Genomic DNA, 19,756 nt, shown 5'->3' on the forward strand with positions numbered 1-19,756 from the left:
CTGCTGGCAGTCTTTATATTATATTTCAGCCAAAAAGTAATAAACCCACACATAATGTGTGTGTGTGTGTGTGTGTGTGTGTGTGTGTGTATATGTGTGTGTGAGACGTCTTTGGTGTGGCTCAGTGTTGACATCTGCTACAGGTGGTGTAGTGTTCAGATTAGCGTAGTATTGGAATGTATATTTATTTATGTACACATTATTTGTAAAGAGAATGCAATAATATCTCAGTAGCGAATTAAGTAAAGGGCATGTCCATCATTTTAGGAAACACGGGGAATCTGTGTGTGTGTGTGTATAGGTGTGTATAGGTGTGTTGTGGGCATTCCCCACTGGCTGGCAGGTCTATAATCTCCTGCACGGCTCATCCAGCACATTCCTGTGTGCTGGAGGTTTTCCTCTCAGCCTGCCTTCCCTCCAGCTGCACACACACACACACACACACGCACACACACACAAAGCCAGGAAAAGAAACGTGCCTTGAATTCATCATGTACCTTTTACAGAACAGGCTTTCTTCACCTTCAAGCTTTGCTTTGCACTCCTCTCTCCTCACTTATGCCTTAATGAGGAGAATCTCTTGTATTTGAAATATGGGCTCAGTGCCCAATACCAACACTCTCGTCACGCCCACATCTCTACACCGGAGACCACAGGCAACAGTCCGACTCGAGAGACGCTTGACTTGCTGGAAGGTTTTAGGGGTAAAGGGCACAGCAAGAGCTGATCTGCCAGCCACTGCGCCAGCTGTGTCCAGGCCTGGGAGCTGTCAACTGGATCAGCCACTGGAGCCTTGATCTCCCAGCACACACACACACCCACACACACACACACGCATGCACGCACGCACGCACGCGCGCGCGTGATCCTGCTTCTTTGTCTGTAGGGGTCTTCTCTATTACCTGCTGCTGCCTCATTTTCTGCTCTGCCAGCTTGAGACAGAGGAAGTCGGGTAGGGCAAAGAAGAAGCAGAGCGAGGGGTATCGGAGCACAGCGTGGCGGGTCAGCAGGAGGGAGAGGTGAGGGGAGGCTCCAGGTTCCCATGAAGAGCTGCAGCTCATGGCCTGTTATTAGCTCTCCACAAAGCAGGCATTGGGTGGGGGCGGGGCCGGGGAGAGAGAGGAGGGGCCCGTGGTAACCAGTCTCATTGGGTGGGGGCGGGGCCAGGGAGAAGAGGGGCCCATGGTAGCCAGTCCTGGAGGGTAAACAGGAGTGGTCCTGCAGACTCTTTGTTTATGCTCCAGTGGCCCTCATCAAAGGCCTGGGATATTACAGCAGGCCACAGGGGTGGCTTTGTACCTCATGAAGTTGAAAGGACTGGAAAAGTGCAGGTCGGAGTGCAGGAACACACACACACACACACACACACACACACACACACCTATTTAACAAGTCCTTTGCTGATGACTGTGCATTTTAGATATCTGTGTGTGTTTATGTGGGTGTGTGTGTCCCAGAATATGTGTGTTTTCTGCAGTAAACACAGTTCCAAGCTGTAATTGGTTCCTGTTAGCGCCCCGCTCTGGGGCAGAGCTCTGCGGTCCCCTCTTTAGTGAATGCTGTAATGTTTTACTGTCCTCTCCTCAAGGACATTCATGAAAGGAAATGAATCTGGCCTTTAATTTCAAACACAAACCAAATGTTATCTAATGCCCACATCACCTAATCACTACCTGGAGAAAATAAAATCTTGTTCATAAAATAGTATTCCATATTTTTATGGATTGTATGGAAAATTCCCCGATGTCAATAATGATGACAGCATTTTTTCCAGCCATGTGACACAAACTCATGTGGACATACCCATCACATGCAAACAGATACACACACACGCCACACTGGCCTCAGCAGTTGGCTAACCTTTGATCACAGGTTTACAGGGCTGATGTGGTCACCAAAGAGACACACTCATTGCACTGTTATTAATGGGTGCTGGGAACGGCTTGTGTGTTGTGTTGCCAGGAGCAGAGAGTTTGTGCATGTGGTGTGAGTGTGTGTGTCTGTGTGTGTCTGTGTGTGTCTGTGTGTGTGTGTGGGTGTGGGGGGAGGGGGGGGTTAGGGTCTGCAAGCTTGCTTTTAAGCTTTTTCTGTCTTGCACTCCTATGACTAGGACCCAAGAAACCAGGGACATAGTGAGAGAAGAATGGAGAGAAGGGAAAGTTGAGATAAGGCTTGAGAGAGAGAGAAAAGTGGAGAGAGACAGAGAGAGAGAGAGCCAGTGGTAGGGGGAGATGAGATGAGATAAAGATCTACCTCGATGAGACAAGAAAAGAGGATAGATATACAGACAGTTAATGAGGACACAGAACAGGCTATGCTGTGAGACACAGGGTGTATGTGTGTACTGTGTGCTGCCATCCTGTCCTGCCCAGGCTGGCTATGGCAGTAATGCGGGACATGTGTTAGTGAGGCTCGGTGTGGATTAAGAATGGCAGACTCTGTCTCCAGGAGCCCTACGAACCCTCGAGAGCAGCAACCAGACCCTAACATGCGCTGTATGCCACGTGGAACTGACCTGGAGCTGTCTGTCCACACACATGCACACACACACCACACATGCTCACTCACACACAACTGTGGAATAAATTAGGCACCGATTAATCCAGCAGAGGGTGTTTGGTAGGGGGGAAGACGATAAATCTCACACTCCTTCTGGCTCCTCTGCCATAGTTGCCGACGATTCCGATCTGGGTCAGTCAGCAGCTGCCTGTTCTAAAGTCATTTTAGATTTGGCTTGAAACCTTTGTCAGACAGCTTGGAGGGATTACGGCCTCACAGACAGTCCACTGCATGTGCTGCTCTGTTGTCTAAGATCCATGGCCGCTGTAGGTGAGAGGAGCTGAGGGTGGTGTAAGGCTGCAGCCATTACACCATCACCGATTAGCCAAGCAGGCATGAAAGTGGAGCTGCGGAGAGAGGTGGACTTGAGCCGAGCCGGCAGAAAGACCCCCCCCGCACCACCACCACCACACACACGCGCACACACACACACGCATGCAGATGTGCCCTCACACAAGCCCACATGCATGTATACTTCCTCGCACAAGCCACACGCTCAATTTCGAACCTGGATCACCGCAACAGGAAAAAGCATTTGGCGGACAAGTTCATTTAACTACAAATGCTGTCTCATTGTTTAGTGGGTATTTGCATCGTGCCCTTTTGTACAGCGCAAGATGTTTGCACACAAGGTGTTCACACCCAAGGTGCGAGTCTCATTCCGTTACTGGATTCGAGAAGTCACTGCATTTCACACTGAACAGATGCGGCCTGCAGCGTAAACAGGGGCTGGGGTCAAGCCATCCGTAATGGCCATCTGAATGCCCCAACACACGCGCACGCACAAAGGCCCCTACCTGCGCCCCCTGTCCTCAGAAACACACAGAGAAAAGAACAGCTTGCTCCACAGATGGCTGCTGTGTGCGAGTAGTAGGGCTTTATGGGTGTATTCTTATTCAAGGACGCACATATACATATATATACTGTCTGTGTGTTAGATCAATAGGGTGATGCACTACCATGTAAAGTACTACCAGTAAAGTTGCTACGTTCAACTTTACTAACCCAAACCAGCCTAAATAAAGATATATGGGCCAATTTCATGGAAGAAGCAAACCACTAATCTGATTTGGAACAGATGGGCAAAATGACGTCTATTGCAGTATTATCTATTATTCTGTTTTTTGGGTAAAGCACTTTAGATTCTGATTCTTTATAAAACAGCAATGTTAAGGGGGGGTGGCGTTCATTTTAAATGTCCTCAATGGTGTTTTTAAGATCGACAGGCCACTGTGTTGTCTGTTAGTTGTTTTGTCGCCCTGCATCCGCAGTGCAAATGAAAATGATGAACAATAGGGCAAGGTGCTTCATTCTTGATTCAGTTTTCAGGATGATTTTTAGAATCTGTTTAATCATCCATAAGTAATTCGATAATGACTAATATTATCTGAGCTCCCAGCACACACACACCGGTGCTCTGCGGTGGGACCGGGTGTGTGCTGGAGAGGTTAGCCGCACTAAGATTAAAACAGACCCGGTGCATAGCTCAGAGGGGCCAGTCAAGGTTGGCGTGCCATTGCTCCGAGTGGTGGTATGTGTAACTGGGTCAGCTGGGGTCACAGCGAGTGTAGTGGGGTCTTTAGGGCTCTGGGTGGGGCTGATGGGATGGGTGTGAGGGAGACAACAGCGAGCAATCTGTTCCTCTCTTCAGTGCTGACCTTCTCTCAGACCTGGTTGGGCCTTGGGATACTGTGACTTGTGGCCAGCTGGCTTTCTGGTCAGAACGCTCCCCCATTGTTCATAACCCCCCCCCCCCACACACACACCCACACACACGGCACCACGGTGTCCACCTCTCTCTGTGACATCATAATTCTAGCCCCTCCCCCAGAACAATGTCGTGACAGCCTCCCCACAGACGCGCACTCCCATCGTCTCCTTCGTGGTCCAGTGGGCTTTTACTTACGTTGATGAGCGGGGACAGGCAGAGCTCCATATGCCCCTCCCCTGCTCCCCATTGAGAATCCGCGTTATTGATTAGTGTTCCCTTCGGATGGCTCTTCAGCAGGCTGGAGCGCGCTCCCGGAGGGGCTGTTAGCGCTCAGGGCAGGAACCAGAGGGATCAGAGGAGGCTGATGGTGAGAAGCCATGCCGAACCTCTTTAGATGCTTAGGGAAATTTCCCCATGGAGTTATGGGGTTAGTATCTCTGCGTGTGTGTGTGTGTGTGTGTGTGTGTGTGTGTGTGTGTGTGATGAGTTTATAGTCTTGGAACACCTGTTATTCTTTGTAGGTAAAGGCACCTCTGGCTTCTCTCATAGGTGGAGAGCCCAGGAAAACAGAATACATCTTAACGTCCATAACATGTACACCCACATTGGGGGGGGGGGGGGTGTTATTATGGTATGAATGTGTTCTCTCAGTAAAGCAGGACATGCTGTGTGTGGGTGTGGGGTCAGACACATGAAGAAGAGTCTAAATGAGTGTGAAGGTGTATACAGCACCATGGAGAATGTTGCATTAACTACAGCCGTGGCTGGGGAGTAGGGAGGGAGAGATAGAGGGAGAGATGGAAGGAGAGAGCGAATAAGCAAGACGGAGGGAAGTGGAATTATCTGAGACATACTGTCAGATTGCTTAATGGGCAACAGCTTAATTGGCTGTTTAGCCGAGCTGTCACATAGCAGTTATCTGTGGGAGAGAGCAAATATTATTACAGGATCAGACGTTCATTAGTCGCCCAGCCCATTTCCAAACACTCATGTTGAAAGGTTGAAGATCTGGGGCACACTCGTGCTGCGTGCGTGCATGAATAAGAAACTGAGCGTTTCTTGAATTCCAACAGTATTCCTGAATTACTGTGTGAATGCGTGTGTGTGTGAGTGTGCACGTAAGAGGGAGGAAGGGAGATGATTTTTTTGTCCATGTGGAGAAGGCTTTGGCTGCATTCACTCTTCAAATGCCACTGGGATAAAAAAGGTTTCTGCAGATTCTGTGTGTGTGTGTGTGTGCGGGTGTGTGTGTGTGTGTCTCCGCCCACTAGGAAGAGAAAGGGAGGAGTAGTGACTGAAGGGTTTGTTGGTATAGACAAATTACATCCAATGAGAGGCACAAGCAAATCAAAGACAAATAAAAAGCACGTCAACAGTTTAGAGTAAAATAAATGAGACTTAACATTGGAGCATACAATGTTGCACTGTACGCTGTAAAGTAGAGGTGATGTAACCAGTTCTGAAGGCGAGTGGGTTTGGGGTTCATGTGAGCAGTAAATATGTCCATGCTCAGAGAGATGTGTGTGCACTGCAGTAAAAATAAGAACTGAATTTGTTTTCGTCCCCCATGCTTGGGAGGTTGACCCAGCCGTGAAAGCAAAAGATACACAGCAAATACACAGGGGCATAAGGCCCCTGTTCCCATGGTGACCCCCAGTAATCCCGCATTTGTTTTGGATGGGATGGGGTTAACATGGTGACTGGACCACTGGGCACTTTAGTGCTGGGCATGAAGTCTCAGTAACCTTAGACAAATCTTATTTCCATTATCCGTTATTTAAAAAGTCGTTAGTTTAAGCCTTATATTCCATTCATGCTTTTGCTCTTTGCCACTTACTGCTGTCAGTATAGTTATAAATTGAACACCCCCTGCAACAGAACACAGACTGTATCTTTAACCTGTTGTGAATGGCATCTTTAACCACCTCTCTCCTGTTCTTGCTTCTGTCTCAGGTGGTGGTGCCCACTCGGGTTGGCCAGATGTACGTGTATGACACACCCAAGATGGATCAGGATGAGTATGACGTTCCCCGCCATCTGCCTCCCTCCCAGGAGATCTACGATGTCCCGCCCACCCGCGCCCAATACAATCAGCAGGTAGAGGCTTGACCGCTCATTACCGTGAACACATACTCGCACGCTATTACTGACATCATACCACTGAGCGAGAGAGACAGTCTTGTTCAACAATGCCGAATTCGCACTGTGTCTTCTGATCAGCTGAAGCATCACTCACAGAGCCATCCAGTCGCAGAGGTGATCATCACACTATCTGTGTGACGTGGCCGGTTGGCGTTCTCACATCAGTCTTTCCTTCCACCTATTCACCCCTACCTCACACACCTGGGCCTGTTATTCAAGGCGCCTGAGGCAGGTGTGCAGGGGCTAAACTCTGCAGACAGTAGGTGTCTCGCAGGCTGGGGGGTCCCCTGACCCATCTAAGAAGACTATGGCTGTAGATCCGCCAGTCATCTCTGCCCTGCCCTGCTGACTGCCCCGAGTGAGGCTACCCCCGAGTGAGTCTGCAGCGCAGTGAGTCTGCGGCGCAGTGAGTCTATTCTGCAGGGAGTCTCCATGAGAGCGGAATTGCAGAATTCAGGTCTGCCTCAACCTGATTGCCCATGTCATTACCGGGACTAAAGGGTGAAAATGTGTGTGTGTCTAGAGTGTTAAAGCTGTGTGTGTGTGTGTGTGTGTGTGTGTGATGATAGATTCTCTGTTAGCTCAGACACTTTGCCAAATGGTCACCTGTCTGGTAGTCATTCTACTCTCATTAATATTTGATCTGCCAGGTATATTAAATCCACACTCGCAATCTGCAGCTTTCACTCTTTTTTTGGTCTCTCTTTTCTCTCCTTCTTCCTCTCTCTGTCTCTCTGTCACTCGCTCACTTTCTCTGTTCCTCTCAGTCTGTGTTGTTAAACTCATGGCAGCTTGGAGATTGTGCATCTATTTTTGGATGAGGTCATGCTTTACACACTGGGGAAGTAGATATTTTGGTATCTGGAGGCACTTGAAAAAGAAGGTCGATTGTGTGCGCGGGCGTGTGTGTCTGAAATGTCCTGAGACTCGAGTGTCTGTCAGGGGATGTGCATGTACGTATGCGAATGGGTAAAGGTGAACCAGCTGTCAGCAAGATCAGTCCCTCAATGCAGTGTATTGCATCTCACTCACTCATTCATTCACACACACACACACACACACACACACACACACACACACACACACACACACACACACACACACACACGTAAAGTAGAGAGAAACAGGCAAAGTTGGCCCACAGCAAAGGCCGCACACACACACGCAGAGCACCACACAGTGCCCCTAAAAACAGCTTGACAGAGAGAGAGAGAGAGAGAGAGAGAGAGCGAGCAGATGATAAATTTAAGATGGGAAACACATGGGACACAGAGATGGTGAGAGGATTCAAGAAGAGTGGAAACACAGCAAGCAAAGATCAGAGTAGAGAAGGAGGGGAGGGGAGGAGTGAAGAGGTGGGGGAAGCTGAGGAGAGAGGAGAGTTGAGAAGAGAAGCTGAGAGGGTGAGGGAGGTGAGGGGAGGAGAGGGGCATTGCTGCTTACACCACAGCACATTCGTGGTGTGTACCAGATTGGTACCTGGGGCTCCATAGAGTATCCGTTCAAACAGCAACTCAAATGCCATCAAAAGCAGATACCGTGCACTACTCACAGATACCGTGCACTACTCACAGATACCGTGCACTACTCATAGATACCGTGCACTACTCACAGATACCGTGCACTACTCACAGATACCGTGCACTACTCACAGATACCGTGCACGATTCATAGATACTGTGCACTACTCACAGATACCGTGCACTACTCATAGATACCGTGCACTACTCACAGATACCGTGCACTACTCACAGATACCGTGCACTACTCACAGATACCGTGCACGATTCATAGATACCGTGCACTACTCACAGATACCGTGCACTACTCACAGATACCGTGCACTACTCACAGATACCGTGCACTACTCTCAGATACCGTGCACTACTCAGATACCGTGTACTACTCACAGATACCGTGCACTATTCACAGATACCGTGCACTACTCACAGATACCGTGCACTACTCAGATACCGTGCACTACTCACAGATACCGTGCACTATTCACAGATACTGTGCACTACTCATAGATACCGTGCACTACTCACAGATACCGTGCACGATTCATAGATACTGTGCACTACTCACAGATACCGTGCACTACTCTCAGACACATTACACTACTCACAGATACCAGACACTACTCACAGATACAATATGCTACTCTCAGATACCAAACACTACTCTCAGACACAGTACACTACTCTCAACTCTGTAAGATACATTATATTACTCTGTTAGAACCCCGCTACTATTGCTAAATCCTTTGGATGTAGTATATTACTATTTGTTATATAATATACTTAGTATATTATTGTATATTTATTGTATATATTACTCTCTCTCTCTCTCTCTCTCTCTCTCTCTCTCTCTCTCTCTCTATATATATATATATATATATATATATATATATATATATATATATATATATAATGTATATATTACTGTATATAATATATTACTGTTTATCACTTTCGTATTTACAAAGTACTCATAAATACACTTTTTGCTGTGGTCTCTTATGTTCACGAAGCTTCTTCATGTGTTCGTGTGTACATTTTAAAGTTAATTTTCATATTCTCTCTCTCTGTCTTTCTCTCGGGCTCAGGCTCTGGGCTATTAATGCCCACTGGGTGGTGTTGTTTGGATGGGATTATAATTGCTAATGTGTGTGTGTGTGCATGGTAAGAGGATAAAGAGATCCGAGGTGGCATTCAGTAACAGAACAGAGGCAAGGTATAAGACATGAATATGCATTTCTAAAACATCCTCATCCATCAGCAGTGGGGTGAGTTAGCATTGTGATGGCTTTCACATGAAGAGTTTGTGCATGTGTGCATGCTTGTGCACATAACAGTTTTTGCAAGGTCAATTTTGTTTGTTTGTTTTTTTTGTTATTTGTTTATTTGTTTAGCCAGAATGATGGTGTTTAAAATGATTCCATAGCCACACATACTGTAGGTGTTCTGTATCTTTGGGATATGATGGAGACTGCAAACCAATGGTAGCATAGTTTACAATTAAACATGGTATGATTGTTTTTTTGGAGTGTGTGTGTGAGTGTGTCTTAAGGCGGATGTGTGTGTGTGTGTGTGCGCGCTCCTGCATACTCTGTCTCTTTACTGCAGTTTAACCTGGCATGGCCCTCTGTATTTGTGTTTCTGACCTGCAGTCTGTGTCTGTTTGTGTGTGTGTGCAGTCTTGCACAGTGCATGCAGGTCAGTGGTAAAGGTAGTTGAAGATCGGGGCACAGGGGATGGGAGCGGTTGAGGTTAGCAACCCTGCTGATTATTTCCAGGTGTTTCAGTCTTCTGTCACACTCTGCTGGTCATTTGCTTGTGTGTGTGTGTGTGTGTGTGTGTGTGTATGAGAGAGAGAGAGAGAGAGAGAGTGAATATGGGGTGTTGAATAGAAGTGGGTCCTCTAGCACATGCATCAGCTTTCCCCAGACTCTTATTCTCCCAGCTGCCTCAGTAATCTCTCTGTTCTGCCAGGATATGGACAAGAATAGGGCGAGGAGAGGAGAGAAAACACATTAAAGTGTGTAGAGAAGAAACAGGGAGCCGTGGAGGGAGGGAGTGTGTGTGTGTGTGTGTGTGAGAGAGAGAGAGAGAGAGAGAGAGGGGGAGTGTGTCATTCCTTGGATATGACAATATTTACGGTGGATTAAGCGATCATTCCTTCTCAAGTCTTTTTTAATTACTTGCTTTGATTAAACCTATAAATTGCAACGGCAGTTAAGAGATTAAACCTATTAGACATGAATATGTCTAAATATTGGTTATATTGTTGATAGCCTAATTATGTATGTAGTCTTCTTTGATTATGCGTGTGTGTATCTCTGTGTGTGTATGTGCGCAATGAGTGTGTGTGTGTGTGTGTGTGTGTGTGTGTGTGTGTAAAGTCAGTGACTAGACTTCCTCTGTCTTCCACAGGTGTATGATACTCCTCCCATGGCAATGAAAGGCCCAATCAGCAGAGATGCACAGGAAGTCTATGACACACCCCCAAGCATCGACAAAAACCAGCTGCTTTCCCAGCAAATGGTAAAATAAACATACTAACACACACGCACACTGGCACAGACCAATCAGATTATGCTCTAATACACGTTCTCACAAGAGACCGGCTTATTCGTTTAGAGATGATGTGGAGGTTGGAACAATAGTGAAATTTGATTCTAATGTGGTCGGGGTTTGTGTGCATTAAGGGAGCACTGCAATCTTTCGCATCTTACATGCAGTGTACTTCAGTGTACTTGGCTGTGAGTCAGCAGGTTACAGTCCTGTTACTTGTAAGGGAACTATTTTGGCTCGTGCAAGCTGGGGTCGGGCCTAATCGTATTACCATGCGGTTCCCATGTGGCTATAGACCCAGTGTGGGATTCAGGATGCGTCGCATGGCAGTAACATCTGGCTTGTTCTCTGCTCCCTTCCAGGTGTATGATTTCCCTCCATCGGTGAGCAAGGACGTTCCTGATGGTCCCATTAGGGAGGAGACGTACGATATCCCCCCTCACTTTGCCAAACTGAAGAGTCTCGACTGTCAAATCGCTGCCAGTTCAGAACCACCAATCCCCGAAGACGTGTATGACGTGCCGCCTCCCCCTCTCACTGGGAAGCTCCAGCAGGAGATCTACGACATTCCCACCAGTCTGCGCAAGGGTGGCCTGCCCGAGCAGCATGCTACCGATGTCTACGATATCCCCCGTGAGCGCGGGCCGCCGGGCGAGGAGTCGGGCGACTACATCTACGACGTGCCCCCGCAAGTGGTGCGCGACGCGGCGGGCTCCGAGGAGCTAACGGTCAGCTTCAAGCGCCTGTCGGCCTCCAGCACGGGGAGCACGCGCAGCAACCTGTCCACGTCCTCGCTGGATATGGTACCGGTGCGCGAGAGCGCCGGGCCGGCCCGGCTGCTTCCGCTGGACCTGGACCAGGCCATGGAGCGCCTGTCCCGCCTGCAGCAGGGCGTGGAGAGCTCCGCCTCCCTGCTCATGTCCTTCATCAGCGGCAACTGGCGCAGCGCCACGCAGATGGAGTCCAACCTGCCCGCCATCCGGCAGGCGTCCGAGCGCTTGCGTGCCTCCGTCAGGGACCTTCTGGAGTTTGCCCGTGGGGCTGTGGCCAATGCCGCCCAAGCCACGGACCGCACGTTGCAGGCCAAGCTCAGCAAGCAGGTGCAGAAGATGGAGGAGGCCTTCCAGAGCCTGGTAAAGCATAGCCAGGCGCTGGACGCCCTGGGGTGGGCCCCTGCCGCCCTCATGGTGCCCCCTGCGGGCGGAGGAGGGGACGACTTGGACCGGCTGGTCATGTGCGCCCGGGGCGTGCCCGACGACACCAAGCAGCTGGCGTCTTTTCTCCATGGCAACGCTTCGTTGCTCTTCAAAAGGACAAACAAGCAGCAGCAGCTGCCGCTGCCTCCCGTGCCGCACATCAGTGACCCGATGGGTCAGTTGACCAACAACAACAACGGCTCGGCCTATCAGACGGCTACACCTGAGAGGGCCAACATCCAGTCCCGCCCACTGCCCTCGCCGCCCAAGTTCACGGCCGAGGAGGAGACTCCCGACCGGCCGTACGAGGTCACAGGGGAGGGCTGGATGGAGGACTATGACTATGTGCACTTACAGGTATGTTCGCCTATAAAGGACAAATGCCTCACCGGGAGTCTTTATTCCCAGTCACACTGTCAAACCAAAGTTCCGCAGAGCTACAAAAATGCAGTTTTCCGTACTTTGCACTCTTATCCAGCCGATTTACCTCGCTGAGTATTGGATAACGGGCCGAATGATGGTGTGACAAAGCATGGGAACGGCCGACCTGTGCACCGCCAAGCCTTGTGCTCCTTTGCGTTTCTTCACTAATCCACGGCTTCAAGCTGTGAAGCTGTATGCAGGTGGCTCCTGTCATGGCTGCCTCAGCCACATCATGAACGGTGATCTGCGTGTCTCCTCCGCGTAGCCATGGCCAGCTCCTCATCCCCTGCTGTAGACTTTAGTAGCGGCAGTCTCCACTAAACGTCTGCTGGCCCGTGTTCTCCTCATACCCCAGACTCTCGTATTCCAGATGCACAGGCTGGATGGTGCGATCAAAAACAACACACAGCAGCATATTTCACAATTTGGCCCAGAGACAGACTTTTCCTGATCTTTGTCCGCCACTGCTGTGATAACTAAAGTTATTGTTAGTCTTGTGCATTGAACAGACAACTGAAGATGGCTTTGTGTGCTTCCTTCATATAGCCACACTGCCCCCTAGTGGTTGCAATAGTAATATCAACTGGAGCTATACCGTGAAATCCAGTCACTTGGGTGTACCAGGACTGCAAGCGTGACATTAACTGCATTTGTAAAAGCAGAGAAAACATTAAACTACACTGTGTGTGTTTTGTGTGATGACTCTTTTATTGGGTTGAAATGTGAGTGTAATAGCATTATTGTGTCTTAGGGTAAGGAGGAGTTCGAGAAGAACCAGAGACAGCTTCTTGAGAAGGGGAACATCACCAGACAAAATAAGACTCAGCTGGAGCAACAGCAGGTTAGCCACTACCTACATGGCTTTACAGAAGTGGGAACAAAATCAAATAATGTAATATAATCAGACATTGAGGATTTTATATTTAATTTCATGTCACTGTCAATTCTAGTTAATATCGCCATCTTAATTGTCTCATTGGCAAAACTGAATTAAAACAATAATAGCAGGAAATAAATAAAACAATAGTAAATTCTTTATTGGACCAGGTAATTCTAACATCACCAATATTAACATGATTAACATTTTAGTAGTTAAAATTGTTATCCTTATTGTTAATTTGCACAATCCTTATTTTTCTCTTCCATGTATCTTGCAGCTCAAACAGTTCGAGAGGTTGGAACAGGAAGTGACCCGCCCGATCAACAATGACATCTCTGGCTGGACTCCGCCCACACACTATCCGCCACCGTCGCGCAGCAAGCTATGCGTGGGCGACCGGCAGCTGTTACTCTTCTATTCGGAGCAGTGTGAGGCCAACATCACCACGCTAACCAATGCCATCGATGCCTTCTTCTCCTCCATCAACAACAACCAGCCTCCCAAGATCTTCGTCGCCCACAGCAAGTTCGTCATCCTCAGCGCCCACAAGCTGGTCTTCATCGGAGACACGCTCTCGCGGCAGGCCAAGTGTCCCGAGGTGCGCAGCCGAGTGGCCCAGCACAGCAACGTCCTCTGCGACAAGCTCAAAGACATTGTGGTGAGCACCAAGACTGCAGCCCTGCAATACCCCTCGCCGGGGGCAGCCCGGGACATGACCGAGCGGGTACGGGAGCTGGCAGGCTGCACTCAGCAGTTCCGCATGGCCCTCAATCAGATGCTGACCATGTGAAGGGCACAGACACTGGGGCCAAACGCACACGGGGACATCAGTGTATATTCTTATCCATTCATTTTTTGTGCTTTTTATTCCCAAAAAGGACTGAACACTATGACTGGGCAGAGCCATTGGTTGTAAATTAATTGTTGTAAATATTTAAGTTTCTGTATGCAGGGGAATGGGGGAATGTAGTGGGAATTGTATGTCTTTTTTAACAATGGAGGAGATAAAACAATAGAAAAGTAGTTTTTAGATATTATCCATTATTAGTATTATTATTATTATTATTACTATAATGTAATTATTGCGCCAATTTCATTATCATTATTATTATGAAATGTTGATTAAGGATGTCTAAAATTTCAAAAGTGTATGTAGAAGTACTTATGCTGTTTTTCATCAAAGACCAATAATGAGGGTTTGTAATGGATATGTGTGTTAGCATGGTAATGACAGCAGACAAGGATATGCAGTGCTCCATGCTCCTAGCTGAGCGGGCTGGTTCAGGGTAGGTGCAAAGCATGCCCGTGATCTGATTGGCTGACTGTAGACTGTTCGTATGTCCAATCATTGACATGAATGAAATTCAAATATTAATTAAAATGTTATTTGCAAAATAAAGTAAATCAGTTAAACACAAGTGCATATTCCACTATGTATAAATTTAAACAGCGGATTAAAAAGCAAGCAGGAAGATTTGGAAGGAGAGCTACATAGATAAAGAAGATACTCGCAGAAAAAGAAGACTGATGAGTGTTAAAACTTCAGCCCAGAATGCATGCTCACTTTTGCACCCCTCCCCCTTGTGTGCTACAATATGCCAGAAAGGCTTGTTTTGTGACTTACTGTTCACTGTGCAGGATCTTTGTTCAAGGTTCAGTTTTAGTTCCTGCCAGAGCTGTTCTTCACTGCAGTACCATACCCTGCTGGACAGGGTCAGCGTCACCAAAGGGTTCTGTGTTTGGTAACAGTCACTGATAAGAGACTATGCTTCTGTTAGACACGATTATGTCTGTTGCCAACGAGAACCCATCTGTTCCTTCGAGAAAGACCCGTTCTACGTCGCTATACAAAATCATGCTTAAACATTGATCGAAAAACACGTTTGGTGTATTAAACTGGTAAAGTTAATTGAAACCCCCAAAGACCAGCTGAAAGGAACTCTTTCTCACTACACTGCAATGTGAGAACAGCTTGATTGGAGGCACTCAGCTGTTTCAGGTGGAAAGTGCTGGGAAGGAATCCAATCATCTGCCTCATTCTTGCCTTCTGTTGGTTGTATTCTAAATAGAATATGTCAGCAAAAGTAGTTCAGTGAAACTTTATTATACTTTTAAGTACTACAACATGTTGTTGTGCATTTAGTCAAAATCCCTATCCAGTTTGAAAAAAAAGTACATTGAAAAGAATTAGTGACTTGGTGTTTGTTGTAATGTTATTCTGTTCTCCGATCTGTGTTTAGGGGTTTGAAATACATTGAGATAAAATGTTAAGAACATTCTGTAAATTGCATAACTGGAAAATATATGTTTAATATATTTTCATTAAAAAAAATAAATAAATCAAGGCAGCCCCTGTCCTGTTATGTTTCATATGTAAAACATATACTAGAAGCTGCTTATTGGAGCTTAGTCAGAAAGTGACATTTGGTTTAGACGTGGATTCTTGTGTAGTCTTACTTTGATTCAGTCAGATCACTGGGGCTTGACACTACAAGGTGAAGAACTTATTTACTACACATATGTGCCTGATGTTCAGTGCAAGAATAAAGTCAAACGTAATTTAAAAATGGTGCTCTGTTGTAGAAATGATTGATCAAACTCATCCTTGAAAACACACAGACTCAGCTAAAAAAGAGAATGCAACCAAAATATTTCAGCTGAGTAGTCAAGGTGCACAGTAACATGCTCAATCCTCATGAGCTGCCTCTGTTTGTTTGTTTGTTTGTTTGTTTGTTTTTCCTATTCAGTTAGGTCAATGGGGCCACCCTAAAACTTTGATCTCTGGAAAAATAGATCTGTGGAACTCATAAACCTCTATAACCAGATTTAAACTGTTGTCTCACAAGACAAAATGAGCAAAGAGTGCATGCAACCTTTCTGCGGTTTTCTCTTTCTGTAGATTCGGATCGCATCTTCTTACTGCCTGGTAGTAGCGGACAGCCATCAGTGTGCTGTGCACACCAGCACTTGCTTGAGACCAGAAAGAGCACACGGCCAAGTGTAGATCACAGCTTATGAAGGGAACCTCAGCAAGGGTAACGAGCACATGCAGAAACAGAATCGCTCGCACTAAGGCAAATGCTGCTTTATTAGAGAACAAGGTACTTCCTCAGTCATAATCCAAAGTACTAGCGAGGGTCGAAATCCAGAAATCTGTCCATGATGCAAACAAAACAGACAGGGTACAGGAAAAGAGGGAAAACAAGCAGAGATCAAACAAACCACATAACCAGACAAAGATATACAACTGCTCAGAAACATACTAAACGAGTAGATGAGACTATGCCCCAACTGAACACAAACACAGGGTTTAAATACAGAGACTAATATGATACAAGTGAGTATAATCAGGTAGGCAATTAACTAGTTAGGGGCAGAACCAAAAGGAACCAAAACAAGGCAGTAAACAAAACATGGTGGTGTAGCCATGGGAACCGTGACGCCAGAGAAGGGCGAACGTGACAGAACCCCGCCTTTAATGCGCCTCTCCAAACGCGGAAATCAAGAAACTAATAAGTAAAAAAAAAAACAACAGGGAACAGAACCAAAACTAGATGGACAACACAGGACACTGAACCATGGAACAGACTGCCGCATGCACAAAAGACACCGGAACAAGAACAAAGACATCCATAGACGTGGGGACAGGCCGAGCAGCATCCATCATGCCGGGATCAGAAACAATCTGGGTGGCGCCCTTTACGCCAGCAACAGGAACAGGCTGGGCGGCTTCTACCAAGTCAGAAACAGAAGCAGGCTGGGTGGCATATCCTTCATGCCAGAAAAAGGAACAGGTTGAATGGCGTCTTCCAAGCCAGGGACAATAACTGGTACAGACTCGGTGGCTTCTTCCACGTCAGGGAAGAAGCCCTGACGGCGGGCGGCGGGACTGGGGACTCTGCTTCCATCAGCAGTGGGCCCAGGGGTGTGGAAGCTACTGCTGGCATGTCGGGCGGGGTCCCCACATGTTCCATGGGGCAGGCCTGCTGGGCCATGAGGGGCCAATGTGGGTACACATAGCCCCCCCCCCCCCCCCCCGCACACACACACACACACACACAAACATACAAAACAAAAGCACATGTAAGCCTCCACCTCAGAGGTCAGGATCTTGGATCAGGGACAGGATCAGACTGTGACTCCAGTAAGGAGACAGAGGAAATCTCTAACGGATGAAGACTCGCGCTGGTCTTTGTTTTACCTCTTCTCTCCACTGGGCTGAGCCTGTGTCATCTAACAGGGAAAGCAGGTCGTCTGGAAGCTGACTAGAAATTGTCCACTACCATGCAAGTCCAACAGGGCCCTGGCGTCAGCCGTTATGCATTTGATCCTGATTTCTCCCATCCCCGGTGCATTGCGTTCATATGGCCAGTCCAGGGCAACCGCCAGTCGATGAGTCCTAGAGTCGCTTCTCCTCTGCACGCCCATTAGGAAGTGCAAGGAAGTCTGACGGTTCCTTAATAATGTCCTCTAAATCCCTGAGCTGCTCCCTCATGATGACTGCTGACTCCAATGTTGTGGCAAAGTCTTCTGCAACGTTCCAAGCACATGCTCAGAGTCCTTTGCAATAAGGCGAACGCTGCTTTATTGGAGAACAAGGGCCTTCCTTGGTCTTAATCCAAAGTACTAGCCAGGGTCGAAATCTCAAAATCAGTCCACGATGCAAACAAATCAGACAGTCACTATGTACATTTTCTAACTCCAATAAAGCAACAGACAATATCATCGCCTGACAATGCATACCGTTCTCACCCACCTGGACAAGAAGAACATTTAGGTCAGAAGGCCGTTAATAAATAACAGCTTGAAATTTAACACCCTCATTCCTACCAAGCTCATTACAAAGGCTACAAATCAGTGCAATTGGATCCTTACCTGGTCCCTCCACGCCAACATGACGGTCTGCCCTCCAGCAACTCTATATATTTCAGAGAAATTGGGCTTTGTCCCAACCATCATGAGAGCCACTCCCTGTAGTGCTTATGTCAGATTTAAAACACTGACATTCACCTAAAGAAGCCAAAACTGAACCCGCTCACAGGTATACCAAGACACCTATCAAACCCTGTTCTGCACAGTGCTCTAGTATGGCTCGACTTGAAGCAAAACCCCTCAAGGCACAAAGACATCAAGGCTCTTCCCTATCATGGCATCCAGATGGTGGAATGCGTTTCCACTGGCTGTCTGTACAGCTGAGTTACTGGCTGAGTCACTGAGTATGTTAATATAGGCACAAAACAAACAAACAAACAAACAAACGAACAAACAAAAGCAACTTCACTGTCTTCTTTCCAAATTTGAGTCAGGGTTTTAGCCTGATAGTATTCTTGACACTATCCTATTTTTTTCTAGAATGACGATAAGTGTTTACTAGAGATTTAAAAGCACTCCCCTAAATTGCTTTGGACAAAGGGCAAATCATGTAAATGTAAATGTCACTGATCAGCAGTGTCTGGCATTGCACCAGAGAGAATGTGTTCATGAGCTGTATCACTGTCTGTTGTTCCATTCACAACCCATTCACTCTCCCGAGAATGATAACAACAGCACAGCTCATCACAGGCAGCGGTCTCCCAGCTTAACATGATGTCCACTGGTCACGATGCCAGTGGAGAGGTCACAAAACAACTACAGACTGTAGTTGCCCAACACACAACCTGTTGGCTGCTGCCATCTGGCTGACATTAGCAGAGTATCCAGTCACGGACAGTCACGCTAAAGAACAGCTTTGACCTGCAGGGATGTCAGGTCAATGAATCAGGTCAATGAATCAGGTTCATGAATTCACCTATTGTCCATTCCCATAATAGCATTTGTCAGGAAGTCACTTTACAGTTTTGTGCAACGACTATCAAGTCCAAAACAAGACACCATTCAGTTTATAGAAAGCTGCACACTAGCATCAAGTGCGTGGAGCAGTACACAAATTATTGGATGGTGACACATTTTTTGTTGCTTTGTACACAAGATCACTGAATTTGCAATATTGACTTCAAAGGTACAGCCCCCTCACTTCATTGCATTCACTTCAACATTACAGTGCTGTATGTCAGCTTTAATTTGAGTTTATTAACTATGTACTGTATATTTACTATGATTCAACTACTATATAGGGTGAAAAGTGATTACTCTCAGGATAAGATGGCAAACATCTGGCACCAAACCCTTAGGTTTTCACATAGGGCTCAGCCCACTCAGTTCAATGGATTGCTGGGACACCACAACCTCACAAGCTCTTAACAGGCACCTCCCTTTGTCAGCGCTTTGCTGAATTTGAACTCGTGTACATTTACATATTTATATAGCAACTTTCAAGGAACACAAGGTCACTTTACAATTAACAGACACAGCTTTTACGTCCAGTCACATGCCGGTGAGAAGCTGCAGCCAACTGCACACAGTGTACGCTCAGCTGGAAACCTCAGCCCCCTGGGGGGTCTGAACGGGTTGCAGGGAGGGGAGAGATGACAACACACAGGACAGAGCGCCATCCAACCACTGGGCATGCAGACACACAATCATTCAAACCCTCAGACTAGGATGACTTTAATAGATTTGCACACACCAGGACAATTTATTTGGGATAGCCACTTTAACCTCCATGACCTTGGACTTTAAGAGGAAATCGGAAACCCCAGAGGAAACCCACACAGATACAGGGTGAACATGGAAACTCCACCCAGATAGGAACTCAAACCCAAGACCTCTGCACTGAGAGGTACACGTGCTAACCACCCACCCCACACTGGGTCTGCCAATGTCATTAGCT

General features: G+C 47.2%; 1 protein-coding gene across 5 annotated transcripts in view; it reads left to right on the forward strand.

The window, feature by feature from the left end:
• bcar1 (BCAR1 scaffold protein, Cas family member) overlaps positions 1 to 15,335 on the forward strand; it is a 60,473-nt gene extending 45,138 nt beyond the window's left edge. For all 5 annotated transcript variants that reach the window (XM_027003958.2, XM_027003960.2, XM_027003962.2 and 2 more), the window contains 5 exons: positions 6,224 to 6,367; positions 10,348 to 10,458; positions 10,851 to 12,041; positions 12,859 to 12,948; positions 13,265 to 15,335. In XM_027003958.2, coding sequence (XP_026859759.2) covers positions 6,224 to 6,367; positions 10,348 to 10,458; positions 10,851 to 12,041; positions 12,859 to 12,948; positions 13,265 to 13,777 — 2,049 coding nt within the window. In that variant the 3' untranslated portion in view covers positions 13,778 to 15,335. The remainder of the gene's footprint in view (positions 1 to 6,223; positions 6,368 to 10,347; positions 10,459 to 10,850; positions 12,042 to 12,858; positions 12,949 to 13,264) is intronic.
• The last annotated feature ends 4,421 nt before the right edge of the window (positions 15,336 to 19,756 follow it).

Source organism: Electrophorus electricus, chromosome 4 (genome assembly GCF_013358815.1).
Source record: "Electrophorus electricus isolate fEleEle1 chromosome 4, fEleEle1.pri, whole genome shotgun sequence".
Classification (NCBI taxonomy): Eukaryota; Metazoa; Chordata; class Actinopteri; order Gymnotiformes; family Gymnotidae; genus Electrophorus; species Electrophorus electricus.